Raw genomic sequence first — 13,771 nt, 5'->3', positions numbered from 1 at the left:
CTGGAAGGTGCTGGTGGCGGCTGGCTTCTTATATGTGCTCTTGATGATGTCGATAGGCCTGGACGCGTTGACACCCAGCGATCGTCATGGTGTGGCAGTGCGTACGTGCAGTCTCCGTAGGAAGCTGCCGTGGTGTTGAACAAGGACGCTGAATTTTGCAATGCGCTGACCGCTGTCGTGCTGAACAGGAAAAAACTGCATGTAAAAAAGCAACGGGTTGGTCATGTTGACTGGCGGTCAGCCGACGAGCCCACTGGAAGGTGCTGGTGGTGGCTGGCTTCTTTTACGCACTCTTGATGATGTCGATAGGCCTGGACACGTTGACGCCCAGCGATCGTCATGGTGTGGCAGTGCGTAAGCGCAGTCTCTGTAGGAAGCTGCTGTGGTGATGAACAAGGACGCTGAATCTTTCAATGCGCTGACTGCTGTCATGCCGAAGAGGAAAAACTGCATGTAAAAAAGCAACTGGTTGGTCATGCTGACTGGCAGACAGCCGACGAGCCCACTGACTACTATTATGAAAAGCGGTAACTGCCCAGTGACGCATACCCAGTGATCCAAGTTAGTGTCAAAGAGGCTCATCGAAGTAGCAAAGCGGTGAGCTCGGCTAGTTGGTACATTGTAAAGCGGATAAAAACCAGTGGAAATGCACGAGAGACACATACAGAGTTGCACGTACGTACCAAGTCACGCAAGTTCATTCGACGATTGGTCTTGAACCCGGTTCCCTTAGCACAGCAGATTCATATTTAATAAGTATCAGCGCGTGCACTCTCCTACTGAACTATGCAGACGCGCAAACCTCTCCGCTTTAGAACTAAGGGCTAAGTTTGACCGACTGAAAATTTTCTACCTAATTGTTCATAACCAGGTTAAACTTAATTTCACTGATTTCTGTATAATTTCACCAGATCAACGCTCCAAACACAAGCACAGCTTATACATACACCCACCAGTTACACGGAATAATATATTCAAGTATAGTTTCTTTCCTAGGGCAATCAAGGAATGGAATGAATTACCCAATCCACTTGTCACATGTTCCTCTGTCAGTGCTTTTACTGCTGGTTTGGAGAATCTTATTTTTCCGGATATGACTGCATCATAGCATTTGTTTCTGATGCGCATATTGCGAGTATTTTGTCTTTGATCACTGCATGTCACTTTTTACAGATACTGCTATTGTATTGTTCTTTGTTCCACATGTACCGATATTTTGCATATCTTTTGTTGTATTTCTATCCACTCCTGTAATGGTCCCATCCTTGGAGTGACAGTATAAATAAACAAACAACAAACAAACAGCCCGATGCTCTACCCATTATACTATGGACTACCCAGTAATCGAAGTTGGCGTCAAAGAGGCTTATCAAAATAGCAGAGCGGTGAGCTGGGCTAGTTGGTACATCGTAAAGAAGACCAAAAAACCAGCGGAAACACACAAGACACATACCGAGTATCACGTACCCAGTGACGCAAGTTCGTCCGACGACTGGTTTTCAATCCAGTTCCCTTAGCACAGCAGTCCGATGCTCTACCCATTGTACGATGGGCTACCCAGTGATCCAAGTTGGCATCAAAGAGGCTCATCGAAATTTCGAACGAATGCTAATTCCATTGATATAACCAAAGCCAAAGAAAATGCAGGAGGCACTGTGTTGCCATAGCTGTGCCCTTCCACGCATATATTGCTCCGTGCTGGCCTCTATCTAAGACTCGGGTTGGCGTGCGGAACCATGTTGACATTGCTGCGACTGAAACGCGGCCGCTGCTCAGCACTGCTGGTGCCAGCCCCGCCGTGTTGACTGTGACACAAGTAAGAAGCCTACTAGCGCTCATCAACAAAGGATGTGCCATGGTGATACATGGTGCTTGGTGTTCTTTCATGGGTGTGAGCACATCACTTTGGACAACCTCGTCACCGCAACATGCTGCCATCTGCCATGATGTGAAACAATAACGGCAGTGTTTTCCTTCGGCACCACGATGCAAAATAAACAGCTACACAATGTCCTATCAATGAGAAACAAACAAACTGCTCGGAAAACTCATGCACTCCTTTCATGTGCACCAGCGCGAGCGCAACTATTGATAAACTTATGCACAACAAACATTCAACAGCGATACCCGGAGGCTGCTCGGCACCTTTTGCGCCACCGGTGGGCGCTGGGTATGGATGCATTTTTGTATCATGTGAAAGCATTTGTGATGCATTGCGGCATGCATCAGCAACCACACAGCGCTCACTGGCCACGAAAAGCGCCACTGGCCGCCATGCAATCCGAGTATCCTCTTTCAATCGATGAACACTACATCACTTCAGATAGATTGCGACAGGTGCGTTCGATCTGCATAAGTTTTGTCATTGGTCAACGGCCTGTCATACTGATAGTGGAGTTCAGCGTTGTTTGTGCGGGCGGCTGCATGTAGAGGTCATGCAGGGTGATCAAAAGAGACGCATGGTTCGACACCAAGACGGTGGTGGGGAGTTATAGCCATAGGGGGTGGTGGAGCTGCGGTTTACAAAGAGTGCATAAGTGAGTTGACTGTGAGTTGGGGCTTCCTCCAGGTGGCGCGCAGAAGCAGTGCCGTGACTTTGAAGTGAACCCCTCGCTGCTCAACTGCACCATGCCAGGACATTCCACAAACAGGCCAGATGCCCCAACGGGGAGTGGAAGTGTTTTCTTCGGGGAAGTGTGTCTTGCGAGGTTGTGAGATAAGAGACTCGTTGCACTGCAAAATATTTGTGGCAACAGCCTTGATGTAATGGAATTTGGGATAGTGTCACCTTGGAGCCCCGTTGTGTGCACACTGCGGGCACCACAGTGTGGTTGGACAAATGATGGGGCGAGGGGGATGCCATTAGGTACGTATGTGCAAGGCCAGTGGAGGGGGAATTCGGTGGAGATTCGGCAAAGAAGATCAAAATTATAAGGTGATTTTGGACTCGTAGTCTGATATCTGTGTAAATATTATAAAATATGAAGACGCCAAATAAACAGACACACACGTTTCCATTCTAAGGGTAGCCAACCGGAACTACCTCTGGTTAACCTCCCTGCCTTTCTCTGTATTCTTTTCTCTCTATCACTTGCCTATTCCATCTTAACAGTTAACCTCTTGCAATCAGCGTTACAGCCTTGGTTATACTGTAATGTGACTTCATGACATCCACAACACTTTCAAGTTTTTCTCACCGTCATGGAGGCGAACGTCAACTCTAGTCATGTTTTCAGTCTCTTTCCTTTAACAAGCAGTTCATATTTTTGTCTCTATCACATTCATACCAATGAAGTTTTGTCATCCAATAAAGTTTTACCAACATATCAGAGTGATAAGACTCCTGGATTACAGCCCGGTACCAAATTGATGTCAATAATCTATTGACAACTTATCTGTAGAAGGGGAACTTAGCCTCGGACGTATCACTACAGTACGAAGCTATATTTCGCACAGCTTTCGGAACTAATCTCTCCTAGGCGGTTTTCCATATTTCCGACACGCTGGTTCTGGGCTTTTAAATCGGAACGGCACTCTCGCGGGAGATAAACTGATTCTGACGTCACTGTAGTCGTCCCGTAAAGGCATGTCGGTTTCGCACCTTCTTTCAATCACAAAACGACGTTCCCCACAAACAGGCTGAACACTCCCATACAAGCGCATACATCTGCATCCAATCAGGTGCAAAGGGGCTCTGGAATAGCAGCACCTGTGCCATCAGATGCGAGCTGGTTCTCTCTTCCAAGTTGTACGCGTTGGCAGAATATAACAAACCTTCAAATTTCACTGTGGAGTAGCAAATGGTGTGAATAAAGGTAATTTTGTACTTGACATATGCAAGTAGCCTTCAGCATAATTGGAAAGTTATACCTCATGCACACACACACACAAAGAAAAAAGAAAGGCCAGCTGGACCCATCCCACGATAAACGTCGTACTTCACTCACAAGTACTTCACTTACGACTTATCTTCTCTCCTGAAGACTAATCCGCAAAAATTTTGGCATACGTTAACACCCCATCACAGTTCGGACATTTCCCTCCTAGACGACAAACAACAACCTCTTTCAGACGGGGAATGTTCATCGCTATTTAATGCATTTTTTTCTTCTGTTTTTACAAAGGAAGACCATTCCGATATTCCTGTTGGTTCCGGATTACGATTACCCATTTATGGCACCCATAAATATCTCAACTGAAGACACTGTTAGCCTCATTAAAGAACTTAAAACAACATCTGCCTGTAGTAATGAAAATATTAACACTAAGCTATTAAAAAACGCAGTATCTCTTTCAAGTGTCATTCTGTATCATCTCTTCAAGCAGTCCTTATCGTCTGGTGTCTTGCCTGTTGACTGGAAGATTGCGAAGGTTGTCCCCATTTTTAAAACTGGAGATAGACATAGGCCTGAAAACTATCGCCCAATATCGCTAACATCTGTGTCATGTAAACTACTTGAACACTGCAGAAGAGTATGCATTTGGGCCGGTTGGTTCATGATTACGAGCAGTAAAACAGCGCTAAACAACAGGACAAAGATAGGGACACAGACAACAGTGCTGTCGTCTGTGTCCCTCTCCTAGTCCTGCTTAGCGCTGTTTTACTGCTCGTACTTGAACACATAATCGCCTCGCACATTTACTCGCACCTAGAGAAAAAAATAACTTTTTCTTTCAGAAACAGCATGGCTTCAGGAAAGGTCTATCTTGTGAGTTAGTGGAGTTCACCACCAATGTACACAGCAGTATGAACAGTCAACAAACAGATGCGATTTTGGACGCAACTGGACTTCTCCAATCAATTGACCAATTGAACAAACAGACGCAATTGAACTTCTCAAAGGCATTCGATCATGTTGCCCATTGCCGGCTCACTTCTAAGATATCTCATCTAGGGTATCGACTCACTAACCCTTTCTTGGCTTAGAAACTTCTTATCGCTTTGTCGCCAATTTACAGTTGTTAACGATTGTCCTTCTTCTATTACTGAGGTCACGTCTGGTGTACCACAGGGGAGTGTCTTGGGGCCTCTGCTTTCCCTAATATTTATTAACGACCTACCTTCAAACATTTCCTCTTGCATATGACTGTTCGCCGACGATTGTGTTGTTTACCGAACGATTAATTCCATTAACGATCATACCATCTTGCAGAATGACCTTCCCATAATTACCGACTGGTGTAATATATGGAAAATGTCTCTTAACCCTTCCAAATGTAATAATATATCGTCCTCCGCAAGAGCACTAGCTCCATATTCACATACACCTTAAATAACATGACTCTTTCACGTACCACAACCTATAAATACCTTGGTGTAAACCTCACTAGAAACTCTTCTTGGTCTTCGCATATTACTACAACTTGCGCAACTGCATCTAAAACGCTTGGCTTTCCGAGTCACAACTTGCAAAATTCATCTGCTGACGTGCATAAATTAGCATACCTGAAGTTCATACGCCCACAATTAGAATTTGCATCCGCTGTATGGTCACCATACCAAGAATCAAATCATCATCAAATCAAAAGGGAATTTAATTACACCAAATTATGAAAAGTGCGTACAACGATATTTGGTCCCATAGCCTAAAGCAGCTAGTGGTACTTAATAGATACTTAATAGTTGGAACCCATTCAATGGTTCGATTGTTTAATAATATGCTAATTTAAACGTGGCATTCTCAGATCATGAACAGCAGGTTGCCATTATCCCTCAAGAGAAAAGTGTATAACTGCTGTGTCTTACCAGTACTCACGTACAGGGCAGAAACCTGGAGGCTTACGAAAAGGGTCCTACTTAAATTAAGGACGACGCAACGAGCTATGGAAAAAAGAATGATGGGTGTAACATTAGGGGTAAGAAAAGAGCAGATTAAAAAAAAAATTAAATTATGGGGTTTAACGTGCCAAAATAATTTCTGATTATGAGGCAGGCCGTAGTGAAGGACTCCGGAAATTTTGACCACCTGGGGTTCTTTAACGCGCACCTAAATCTAAGTACATAGGTGTTTTCGCATTTCACCTCCATCGAGATGCGGCCGCCGTGGCCGGGATTCGATCCCGCAACCTCGTGCTCAGCAACCCAACACCATAGCCACTGAGTAACCACGGCAGGTAGAAGAGCAGATTGGGTGAGGGAACAGACGCGAGTTAATTACATCTTAGTTCAAATCGAGAAAAAGAAATGGGCATGGGCAGGACATGTAATGAGGAGGGAAGATAACTGATGGTCATTAAGTGTTACGGACTGGATTCCGAGGGAAGGGAAGCGTAGCAGGGGGTGGCAGAAAGTTAGGTTTGCAGGGACAACATGGGCACAATTAGTGCATGACTGGAGTTAGTTGGAGAAGTACGAGAGAGGCCTTTGCCCTGCAGTGGGCGTAACCAGGCTGATGATGATGATGAATTGAAACGTAGTTCACAGTTTTCATTCGTGAATGAAAAACAACGTATTTTGTTTTATCAGCATTTAGTAATAGTTGGTTTTCACAAAACCACATTTAAACAGCTAGTAGTTCATTGGATACAGTATATTGTAAGGTTTCAAGTGAACTACCTGTGAATAAAATTACGGTATTGTCCGCATACATTAATGCTTTAGATGATCGTAGAATTCGAGGGAAATCATTAACGTATAGAGCGAATAAAATGGGACCCAATATGGATCCTTGCAGTACACCACATGTGACATTCCCAGATTCGGATAAAAAACCATCAATTAGTACTTTCTGCTTTCGCAATGTGAGATAACTGGAAAAGAAGTCATGAGCGCCATCGATAATACCATAGCACATCATTTTTTTCAGTAGTGCCAAGTGACAAATGGTATCAAATGCCATTTTTATGTCAATAAAAATTCCAATAACAATCTTTTGACGGTTAAAAAAAATTAAATTATGGGGTTTTACGTGCCAAAACCACTTTCTGATTATGAGGCACACCGTATTGGAGGACTCCGGAAATTTCGACCACCTGGGGTTCTTTAACGTGCACCTAAATCTAAATACACGGGTGTTTTCGCATTTCGCCCCCATCGAAATGCGACTGCCGTGGCCGGGATTCGATCCCGTGGCCTCGTGCTCAGCAGCCCAACATCGTAGCCACTGAGCAACCACAGCGGGTTTCTTTTGATGGTTGAGGGCAGAGTTCAGCATTTGAGGTAAAGTAAGCACAGCTGTTGATGTGGATTTCCCTGGGACGTAACCATGCTGTTCCGGGCAAATTATGTTATTCTTGCCAAGTCCTTCAGCTGTTGAGCGATTAATTTTTCAAAGATATTGTTTACTCTACTCAATACGGATATCGGTCTGTAGCTACTGGGAATATTATGGTTGCCCGTTTTGTATATTGGTACAACTTTGGCCGTCTTTAATACATCTGGATAGGAATTCGCATTCAATGAATGGTTAAATAGATGACAAAGTGAAGCACTCAAAATATCTGGATTGTCTTTTAGTACCCTAGCTTGCATACTATCAATTCCTGTGGCTTTGCTCAACTGTAGATTTTTTATAGCAGATATCACCAGCTCTTCTGTTATGGCCTGAAAGCTAAATCTGTTTTCACTTTTCTTCAACACAAATGGTGGGCCGTGCAGTACTAAATTGTTTCGTAATGTTTTCGCCAACAGTGACAAGATAGTCATTAAAATCATTGGTAAGGCTATTTGTGACATTGTCAGGGAGAATTTTCTTTTTGTTATCAAGCCCTGTCACTTCTCTGACTATTTGCCATGTTTGTTTTATGTTGCAACAGGCATTGAGACGTGCATGATATGCCTTTTTAGATTTACGCATTAGCCTAACTGACTGATTACTGAAGTACTTACATTGAGCCTTGTAATATTCATTTGTTTTGTTTAACTTCAGCTTATTGTAATAGTAATCTTTTTTCTTCAGTAGTGCTAGAATAGGTTGTGTTATCCAAGGACATATGGCGTGATCATACCTACGTCGTGTGCACGTATACGATGACTGCTTAATTGCACTCGTGATACTGCAAATAATGTTACCGCATTCTACTTGCACGTCGTCATTATACAGCGTTTCGAACATAGTGTGTTGCAAGAGGGTGCGTACTTGCGTATAATTTTAGAAAAATTGTTAAACATGTATTTTTGTGATTCTGCTGCCGCTTGATGCACCTGTATATATGGTCTGCCTGTATTTAAACCCTCCCTGTAAGGACCCTCAGCAGAGGGTTGACAGTATGAAGAAATAAATAAATAAATAAATAAATAAATAAATAATTAACGCGTGTGTGATATCTCGGGAGCAACTTTTCTGTTTTACGAGTATGGTGTAAGTACGATTGTGGCATGAAAAGAAAGTCGGGTGGTGATCAGCAATCGCAAAATCATAAACACCAGCTTCTACATTAGTATCAAGACTGCACAACATGTGATCAATAAGTGTGGCAGAATTTTCAGAGAAACGTGTTTGTTCGGTTATAACATTTCTAAGATTAAATGATTGTAGGAGGAACAAGCAGTCATGGCACTGATCCTTTAGCAGATCTGTACGGAAGTCACCACTGATTATTATCTGGGAATGCGAGGTTACACATTGAAGTACACTTTCCATGATGGATATGAAGTCATCTACGCTTGAGCTTGGGGGGCGATATACTACACCAGCTATGACACCACATTCAATTATCGCAAATAGCGTTTCCGCAGATTGTATTTTGAATAGTTCATAACCATGCTGGAATGCATCCAGAACAGAGCTGCCCAATATATCACTCGGAATTTTGATCGGAACTCCAGTATAACGCAGATCAAGCTCAATATTTCTTTACAGCCCCTACACATCTGCCGTAAGGTTGCTTCGCTCTGTATATTTCACAAATATGTTCATTCCGATAAGCCATGCATATTACCCCTCGAAACCCCTGCCCATACGTCCTAAAGATTACATGATCATTTTAGCTTCAAGCGCATTTTCGGTAAAACTACTGCTTTCAATTTATCTACTGTACCTCACGCCGTATCCCACTGGAATGGTTTTCCAGATGAAATCGTTTCGATAACTGATCGTAAAATATTGCGTGAATGCCTGTGCGCACATTTTACTTAATCTCCTTCCTCTTATTTGCTGTTATGCTTGAGCATTCTGTGCTTTGTTTTGTTTTTTAGTTCAGCCACTGTATAGTTGTGTTAGATTTATTTTTGAGTTGTTTCCATTGTACTCAGCAGCTCACTGTTACATTGCCTTCCTTACTCAATGCCTGACAGGGCCTGTAAGGTATTTTCTAAATAAATAACGCTATTCACATTGAAACAGTGTAATGACTCACACCATTACATTGCTCACGCCAAAATTCAGCCGGGTTCTTCTCTTGCTATTGGACCCACGCTAAGGCAACTTTCATCCCCAAACCTGGCAAACCAATAGACATCCTAAATCTTTGCCCCATTTCCCTCACCTCTTGTCTCGGTAAGCTCTTGGAGCACGTTGTTCTCGATCGCTTGCAGAACTTTCTACACAACAAACACCTTTTCCCAGATTCGAAGTTCGGCTTTCGCCCTTCCCTTTCTACCCATGACATCATGCTCCAGCTCTCCTAAGAGATTCTTCACCCTCTTCATGCCAAGCGCACTCGTGCGGTCTTGGCACTGGACGTGACGAAAGCCTTTGACAACGTCCTCCATTCCACCATCCTAGCCGCTCTTTCCATCCTTAACGTGGGTCCTCGTATCCACGGTTATATTACGGCTTTCCCTGCCCGTCGCATGGCTGATATCTCATTAGGCCGTCTTTTCTCCAAATATCCTTCTTGGAAATAAGGGCACCACCCAGGGTTGTGTCCTCTCCCCCCTTCTCTTCAACCTCACCTTTTTCCCCATGGCATGCGCTCTCGCTACCCTTCCTAACCTGTGCCATGCTTTCTATGCCGATGATATCACCCTCTGGGTGACCACCGAAAATATTGGAGAGATGGATGCCATCCTCCAGGCAGGTGCAGACGCCGTCGCCGGTCATGCTCGTGCAGTTGGGCTGGCCTGCTCCCCCGTCAACGTTGGAGCTTCTACTCCTCCCGGCTCGAGGTACGGCCCACACCTCATCCCCCACCCTTAGCATCATTAGACTTTTAGCATGTTTGCTATTCTGGCAAACGGGGTGGTTTGGGCGGATTGCCGGATGGGCTGGGGCATAAACATGAGCGACCGGAGTGGTGCAGCCACTTGGTGGCATAGAGCTTAACCAGACAAACACAGAACTAAAATTGCAGTAACCTACTGTATACTGCTTCGCTGCTGGTGCAAATTTTCAGCAGCGGCGTAATTGTGAACATGATTATGCTGCTGTTGAAAATTTACACCAGCAGCTAAGCAGAATATAGTAATTGGCTCTGTATTTGTGTGGTCAAGCTTTGCACCACCAGCTGGCACACTGGACGCACTAAAATTCTCTATTATTGACGCACAACCCGTCCCTTCTGTCTCGTGCCTCTGCATTCTGGGTCTCCTCCTCTAATCCAACGGCAAATAAACTGCCGTCCTTTCTCGCCTAACTACCACAGTCCACCAGACCATCCGACTTATGCGGCATGTCACTAAATGGCACCACGGCATGCGCGAGCACGGCCTCCGTCGTCTTGTCCAGGCCTTCGTCCTCAGCCACTTTGTCTACTCTTTCCTCTATATCTTTCTCTCTCACGCCAAGGAAGACAAGGTGAACTGTCTCATCCGCCAAGCCTACAAGTCGGCCTTGCGCTTCCCACCTACAACCCCACTTCTCGTCTGCTAGCGATGGGCATCCAGAATACTCTTTCAGAGCTTGTGGAGGCCCATCGCACGGCACAAGTCGACCGCCTTTCTCGCACCCCCTCTGGCAGAGATTTTCTTTCTTCCCTCCGCTTGACCCCTGTATCCTCTGCCTGTGTCCCTTGTCAACTCCGAATCACACGGAAAAGGATAATAAAGGAATGCAAAGAGAGGTCTCAACAGTAGGAGAGAGTGAAAGGGTGATTATCGCTGGCGACTCAAACCTGGCTAGGAGCTCAAAGGCAATTGTGGAGAGGGTGAAAGGTGACAAAAGAGCGGCGGTAGGGACATTTCCAGGACGGACACTGGGCGCTGTCATGGGGCAAGCAAAAGCAAAGCTCACGGAAAATGTCCATGGACGCTACCTTGTCGTAGGCACAGGTGGGCCAAATGACGTCCTAAACAAAAAAGGGACAGTACTAGGCAAGTGCTTGGCGAATGGGTAACCCAGTGCTTGGCAAATGGGAAGCCCTGTGCTTGGCGAATGGGGTAGACGACTGGCGCGAGCTGTCCCCTCAGGTGCAGATTGTGGTGTGCACGGGGCTGAAGGTGCCTGTACGTGACAGTAACGTGCAAAGAGCAGTAGTGGCTGCTAATGAGGCCATATGAACAATGAACCGAGAGAAAGGTCTCAAGATTGTAGATGTAAACAGGGAAGTAAGAAGGTGTGGTAAACTTGAACAAAATGGGATCACTTCAATTACAGGCTTGGACGAGAAGTGGGCTGGCAAACTGCTGGTCACGCAATTGTTTCTTTTCTTTGGGGGGAGGGGGGGGCACGGGGGGCTCAGGAGGCCAGGGTAGGTAGTAATCAAGGAGATTCCATAGGGGAACCTCAGAATAGCATCGCCGTCAATAGCAGAAAAAGGAAGAGAACAAGAAAGCTCACCATGCAATAGGCTACACAAACATGCATGGCGGCAGAAGAAAGGAAAAGTGGGTAGAGATTGAGGAGCAGTTAAATAGAGAACAAATAGGGGTGTATGCGGTTACAGAAATGCACCTTAAAGACTCGGAAGAGCTGCCAGTTATTTAGAATTATGTTTGCGAAGGGTGCAACAGAACTAAATCATGATCTTGGATTGTAGCGTGAAGGGACATGGACACAGACTAGATGGTTAGTTGGTGTTTAATGGCACCAAGGCAACTAAGGCCATGCTGCGCCAGTCACAAGACAAAAGGAAATGCAATGTTAGAGCGGGAGAACCTGCATTGCATTATAGTTTGTGTAAATAACCAGTTGTCTCTAAAAAGTGGAAGAGGTTAGTAAATGGCACTAGCGGGTCATCTGCCAGTAATTGGGCAGGGTGTAAAGGTATATGTAAGTTATATAGGTTGCGTAAAAGCTTCCGTCACTGTGTTTCAATGTGTGGGCATGTTATAAGGATATAATTATAAGGATAATCTGTTCACCGACTTATTGCTTTTCATTGTTATTTCTCAGTTGCATTCTGGTTTGTACTGCACATCAGTTACATTTTGAAAGTATGCTGCATCTCTTGTGTGTGAATGCTTTGTAGTAGAAATGTAGTAGAAATGGTCATACATTGGCGTCTCCTGCGATAGCGTACTGGTACCCTGTCTAACGGAGTTGCCACCGATTTCTATTGCAGACTCCTTAATGATGCCCGTAATATTGTTGTTCATTGCTTCAACACTAACGTGCTCTTCCTGTGTTAAAGCCGAATGCCTGTTCTGTAGCTTGATCCGGAATTCCTCTATTTTCCCTTTTACCGGTAACTCATTGATCGGCTTCTTATGTAGCAGTTCCTTCCGCTCCCTCCTCAAGTCTAGGCTAATTCGAGTTCTTACCATCCTATGGTCACTGCAGCGCACCTTGCAGAGCACGTCCACATCTTGTATGATGCCAGGGTTAGTGCAGAGTATAAAGTCTATTTCATTTCTAGTCTCGTGGGAAATATTATACTATACCACAGGCAGGAAATGTTCACAAGGCGAACGTATGGGCTTATACTTTAGGCTAGATTGCTGCAATGATGGTGTTCATTTATCAGTGTTTAACGATCGTACATTGTGCCTTGCTTTTTCACTTTCTGAAAGGAATAAATTCTTTTGCTTTAGGAGCCAAAACCACCATCTGGTTATTAGGTGTAATGAGGGACTCGGAAACAGCTTTGATCACCTGCAGATTTTTTCAATGTGCACTTAAATCTAAGTGCACGAGCGTTCTTGCATTTTGCCCAGTTTGAAATTCTGCAGCCACGACCATGATAGAAACCGCGACTTGAAGCTTGCTTCTTGACACTCTCATGGTGCGTGTTTGCTAATGTAAGACAGTTTCCGATCATGTGTACTTTCATACGTTTCACATGCACGATTTTCATCTCGATGAACACAGCACCTTCAGCTATCGCTGCCGTAATTATTCACCTTGGTTTGTCCTTTTTTCATGGAATTGCACAGCTAACGTTTTACGGTCAAAAGTTGCGTCAGTCTTTTTTGATGTACGCCATACGCCTCAACTTTGTGTTTGAAACAAATTTGTTAGCGTAACCGAAAGCACGGCAAAAAAGACCAGTTATCTGCTGGGCTCGAAACTTATAAAAGTATTTCTTTACATAAGCGTTGTAACTCAATTTTTACGGTGAGGTGTAAATATTTCAGTGCACATAATCGTACAAACTGCGGAACCTCAATTCCCACTGTCCGTCATGGCGGGCTTTTACGTGTTCCGACATATGGTGGTGAAGCTGGACGTACAGAGAAGTGTGGCCCCGCCATTCGGGTTTTGAGTCCACCTACTTATTGGAGCACCCAATGAGCAAAGGCGACGCAGCTCACCGAGCGAGGTCTGCACCAGCTCTGTGTCGTCGAACTCGAGGGCCGGCTCGAAGTCGCAGTCATGGTTGTCTGGCATGCTGTCGCTGTTTGTAGAGTCACCTGCACGTCGGCGACACTGGTCAGCGACAAGATTGCATACGGGAAAGACTATGAGTACCACCTTACACAGGGCAGGAGCAAAATGAATCAGTGCAAAGGATA

At 44.8% G+C, this 13,771-nt stretch overlaps 1 protein-coding gene across 2 annotated transcripts in view; it reads right to left on the bottom strand.

Annotated features, from left to right (window-relative positions):
- The window catches only part of RhoGAP68F (Rho GTPase activating protein at 68F), a 229,681-nt gene that overhangs the window by 181,544 nt on the left and 34,366 nt on the right, over positions 1-13,771 (bottom strand). For both annotated transcript variants that reach the window (XM_050168775.3, XM_050168776.3), the window contains exon 2: positions 13,571-13,669. In XM_050168775.3, coding sequence (XP_050024732.1) covers positions 13,571-13,669 — 99 coding nt within the window. The remainder of the gene's footprint in view (positions 1-13,570; positions 13,670-13,771) is intronic.

The sequence above is a fragment of the Dermacentor andersoni genome, chromosome 10, assembly GCF_023375885.2.
Source record: "Dermacentor andersoni chromosome 10, qqDerAnde1_hic_scaffold, whole genome shotgun sequence".
Lineage (NCBI taxonomy): Eukaryota > Metazoa > Arthropoda > Arachnida > Ixodida > Ixodidae > Dermacentor > Dermacentor andersoni.
Note: the sequence above shows the minus strand (reverse complement) of the source record. Positions and strands in the feature narration are given on the sequence as shown.